This window comes from Neltuma alba, unplaced genomic scaffold, assembly GCF_004799145.2.
Source record: "Neltuma alba isolate B1F8T4 unplaced genomic scaffold, ASM479914v2 tig00007271_pilon, whole genome shotgun sequence".
Lineage (NCBI taxonomy): Eukaryota > Viridiplantae > Streptophyta > Magnoliopsida > Fabales > Fabaceae > Neltuma > Neltuma alba.
In genome coordinates this window covers 107,304-112,356 of record NW_021634731.1, presented here as the reverse complement: position 1 = coordinate 112,356, position 5,053 = coordinate 107,304, and the positions used below count along the sequence as shown (strand labels likewise).

General features: G+C 35.7%; 1 protein-coding gene across 1 annotated transcript; it reads right to left on the bottom strand.

The window, feature by feature from the left end:
* Positions 1-4,176: 4,176 nt before the first annotated feature.
* On the bottom strand, positions 4,177-4,686 carry LOC114752199 (uncharacterized). The gene has a single exon (XM_028940925.1). The coding sequence runs from the start codon at positions 4,684-4,686 to the stop codon at positions 4,177-4,179; it is 510 nt and encodes a 169-aa protein (XP_028796758.1).
* Between the last annotated feature and the right edge of the window lie 367 nt (positions 4,687-5,053).

Here is a 5,053-nt window from a genome sequence, read left to right as displayed (position 1 = left end):
TTATAATTAAATCAGGCCTAAAATAGTGTTTCTGGCCCCCCAAAAAACAAAAAGTGTTTCAGGCTATTGACTTTGTTGTAAAACTACAAGAAATAAGGAGAATGAAGAGTAGAAAAGAAAGCAAGAGATAGAGAAGACAATGGCCTTTTCTCATTCACTTTGGTTCAAGGTACAAATGCCTCATATATGCCCTCTATTTATAGGCCTCCAAGCATTGAAGTCCTATACTAAGGTTACAAAGGAATAAAGAACATCATAATAGCATTAACAATAAGAAACTCCTCCCAAAAACATTCATTAGGGAGGTTATGTAGTTTATGACACTTGAAGGTGAGGAATCCTATGAGAATTCTAAGGGTTAGGGGTTATGGACATCCACTCATGCAATATTCATAACACTCCCCCTTGGATGTCCATAATGAGTATTGTGCCTCATTAAAACCTTACTAGGAAAAACCCATTGGGACAAAAACCCAGTGAAGGAAAAAGAGTACACAATATTTACTCCCCCTAATGATAACATCATTTTAAGTCTTTAAGCCTGCGCATTCCAATACCATACACTAACTTCTCTAATGTTCTAGTCGGCAGTGTCTTGGTAAACAAATCAGCAAGGTTGTCACATGAGCGAATTTGTTGAACATCTATATCACCACTTTTCAAAAGATCATGAGTGAAAAAGAACTTTGGAGAAATATGTTTTGTTCTGTCTCCTTTGATATATCCTCCATTTAATTGAGCTATGCATGCTGTATTGTCTTCATATAATACTGTTGGAATCTTCTGTTCAAGGGAAAAACCACACATTTTTTGAATATGTTGAGTCACTGACCTCAGCCAAACGCATTCTCGACTTGCCTCATGAATTGCAATTATTTCCGCATGATTTGATGAGGTAGCTGATAAAGTTTGTTTTGTTGAACGCCATGAGATCGCTGTACCTCCACAAATAAATAAATATCCTGTTTGAGACTTGCCTTTATGTGGATCTGATAGAAATCCTGCATCTGCATAGCCAATTAATTGTGATTCTGATTCATTAGAGTAAAATAATCCCATATCAATTGTCCCTCGAAGATATCGAAATATATGCTTAATTCCATTCCAATGCCTTCTTGTTGGGAAAGAACTAAATCTTGCCAATAAACTAACAGCAAATGCAATATCAGGTCGTGTTGAATTAGCAAGATACATTAATGCACCTATGGCACTGAGATATGGTACTTCAGGACCAAGAAGTTCTTCCTCATCTTCTTGAGGACGAAAAGGATCTTTATCCTTATCCAGTGATCTTACAACCATAGGAGTAGATAACGGATGTGCCTTATCCATGTAAAATCGCTTTAATACTTTTTCAATATAAGTTGATTGATGGAGGAAAATTCCATTTGCCAAGTGCTCAATTTGCAAGCCAAGGCAAAACTTTGTTCTTCCAAGATCTTTCATTTCAAATTCTTTCTTTAAACAATCAACTGCTTTTTGAAGCTCTTCAGGAGTTCCAATTATATTTAAATCATCCACATAGACAGCAATTATAACAAACTCTGATCCATTTCTTTTTATAAAAACACATGGGCAAATTGGATCATTTTTATAACCTTCTCTCAACAAATATTCACTAAGTCGGTTATACCACATTCTTCCAGATTGTTTTAATCCATATAAGGATTTATGCAAACGAATTGCATAATTTTCTCGAGAATTCTTACATGCCTCTGGCAATTTAAATCCTTCAGGGATTTTCATATAAATCTCAGTATCTAAAGAACCATATAAATATGCCGTAACAACATCCATTAAACGCATTTCAAGTTTTCTATGGACTGCCAAACTAATTATATATCTTAAAGTGATTGCATCCACCACAGGAGAATATGTCTCTTCATAATCAATACCAGGTCTTTGTGAAAATCCTTGTGCTACAAGCCGTGCTTTATATCTAACAATCTCATTTTTCTCATTTCGTTTGCGCACGAAGACCCATCTGTATCCAACTGGTTTCACACCATTTGGTATATGGACTACAGGTCCAAAAACTTCACGCTTTGAAAGTGAATTTAACTCTGCTTGAATTGCATCTTTCCATTTTGGCCAATCATCTCTATGTCTACATTCTTCAACTGATGTAGGTTCAAGATCCTCATGTTGATTAATTATTTCAACAGCAACATTATATGAAAAAATATTGTCAACAACTGTGTTCTCTCGGTTCCATCTTTTTCCTGTAGTAACATAACTTATTGAGATCTCTTCATTATTTTCAGGTACCTGAGCCTCCTCTGAGGTCTTTTGATTAGTTATGTTTCGGTCCTCTCCTATAGGACTTGCCTCCTTAATTTGACTATCATGACCATCATGATTATTTGCTCCTTTTTTCTTTCTAGGAGTTTTATCTTTGGAACCGATTGGTCTACCCCGCTTCAGGCGTGGTTTGGTTTCACTTGCGCTTTCTAGTTGTCCTGCTGGGACATCAATTCTAATTGGAGCATTTTCAGCTGGAATGTGAGATTTAGTAATTCTCTTAGGATCAGTGAATGCATTTGGCAGTTGATTTGCAATATTTTGCAAATGAATTATTCTTTGAACTTCAAGTTCACATTGTTGTGTACGAGGATCTAGATGAGATAATGATAATGCTTTCCATATGATTTCTTTATCCAGCTGCTTATTATCTCCCCCTAATATTGGAAAAATTGTCTCATCAAAATGACAATCGTCAAAACGTGCTGTAAACAAATCTCCTGTTAATGGTTCTAAATACTTAATTATAGAAGGAGATTCATAGCCAACATATATCCCTAACCTTCTTTGAGGTCCCATCTTTGTGCGTTGTGGTGGAGCAATAGGGACAAATACCGCACATCCAAAAATTCTAAGATGGGAAATATTTGGCTCTCGACCAAAAGTCAATTGTAACGGGGAGAATTCATGATAACTTGTTGGCCTGATGCGTATAATTGCTGCTGCATGCAGAATTGCATGTCCCCAAGCTGAAATAGGAAGTTTTGTTCTCAAAAGCATTGGTCTAGCAATCAATTGGAGGCGTTTAATAAATGACTCTGCTAGGCCATTTTGAGTGTGGACATAAGCAACAGATTTTTCTACTGTTATTCCAGTTGCCATGCAATAATCATTAAAAACTTGAGATGAAAACTCACTAGCGTTATCAAGACGAATTGTCTTAATTGCATGGTCTGGAAATTGTGCTCTTAATCGAATTATTTGAGCAAGTAATCTAGCAAATGCTAAATTACGTGTTGATAACAAACACACATGGGACCATCTTGTAGATGCATCTATTAAAACCATAAAATATTTGAATGGTCCACATGGTGGATGGATAGGTCCACATATATCTCCTTGGATACGCTCTAGAAATGCAGGAGATTCAACTCCTATTTTTGTCAATGAAGGCCTTACAATTAATTTGCCTTGAGAACAAGCAGCACATGAAAATTCTTTAAATTGAAGAATCTTCTGGCTCTTCAATGGGTGTCCATGTGAATTTTCAATAATTCTTCGCATCATAGTTGATCCGGGATGGCCTAACCGATCATGCCAAACAATAAACGTATCTTTATCAGTAAACTTCTGGTTTACCGTAGCATTTGTTTCAATTGTACTAATATTTGTATAGTACAAACCAGAAGATAATGTCGGTAATTCTTCCATGACATATTTTTCTCCATTTCTTACCATTGTAACATGCAAATATTCAATGTTCTTCTCATTTATAGTCTCAATATGATATCCATTTTGGCGAATATCTTTAAAACTTAATAAATTTCTTTGAGACTTCGAGGAATATAAAGCATCATTAATAACAAATTTTGTTCCTCTGGGTAATATTATAATTGCTCTTCCGGAGCCTTCAATTAGTTTTGTATTACCCGCTATAGTATTGACGCTTGCACTATTTATCGTAAGATGAGAAAAATATTTTCTATCTTTGAGTATGGTGTGTGTTGTAGCACTATCTATCAGGCATATATCTTCATTCTTGTGCCCAACAAAAGGAAGAGAAACATCCATATTCTTCACCGAAAAAAAAAACATTCATTAATATAAATTCGAAGTACATCATGATTAATAATACTCTTAAAAAAAAGAGAAATAAATAAACATAAACTAAATTAAAAAGCATAAATAAAGCAAACTAAAATTATCCAAATTCTTCTAATCATGATTCTCAAAGAAATCAGCCACATCCAAATGTGCCATAGCATCAAGGCCATTAACATCATCTAGCTCATTGATATTATCATTTTTGTATGCAAAATTTGCCTCCACATCATCACTTTGAAAAGTCAAATTTGCTTCCACATTATTTGAACTTCTTTTTATAGAAGCCTGATAAAGTTTTGCTAGATGCTCAGGCGTACGACAGGTACGTGACCAATGTCCTTTCATGCCACACCGGTAACATTGATTTTCAACAACTCTTGAAGGGCCATTCTTATCTTTTTTCTGCCCATCCCCAAGTTTCTTCTTTTGGTGGGTATTTGGGTTATAATTGTTGCTTCCCCCACCATAATGACGGTAATTTGTGCGTCCCCTACCACGACCACGGTCTCGGCCACGACCACGACCACGACCGCGTCCACGTGTATGATGATTATTGCGTACAGTCACATTCGCTTCAGGGAATGGAGCTGATCCAGTGGGACGGATCTCATGATTTTTCATTAATAGCTCGTTATTTTGTTCAGCCACAAGAAGACATGAGATCAATTCAGAATATTTCTTAAAACCCTTTTCACGATATTGCTGCTGCAGGAGCACATTTGAAGCATGAAAAGTTGAAAATGTTTTTTCTAATAAGTCCTCATCTGTTATTTTCTCACCACATAATTTCAATTGAGAACTTATCTTGAAAACTGCTGAATTATATTCAGTCACAGATTTAAAATCTTGGAGCCTCAAATGCATCCATTCATAACGAGCTTTAGGCAAAATTACCGTTTTTTGATGATCATACCTTTCTTTTAAATTATTCCACAATTCTAACGGGTCTTTTACCGTCAGGTATTCAGCTTTCAACCCTTCATGCAAA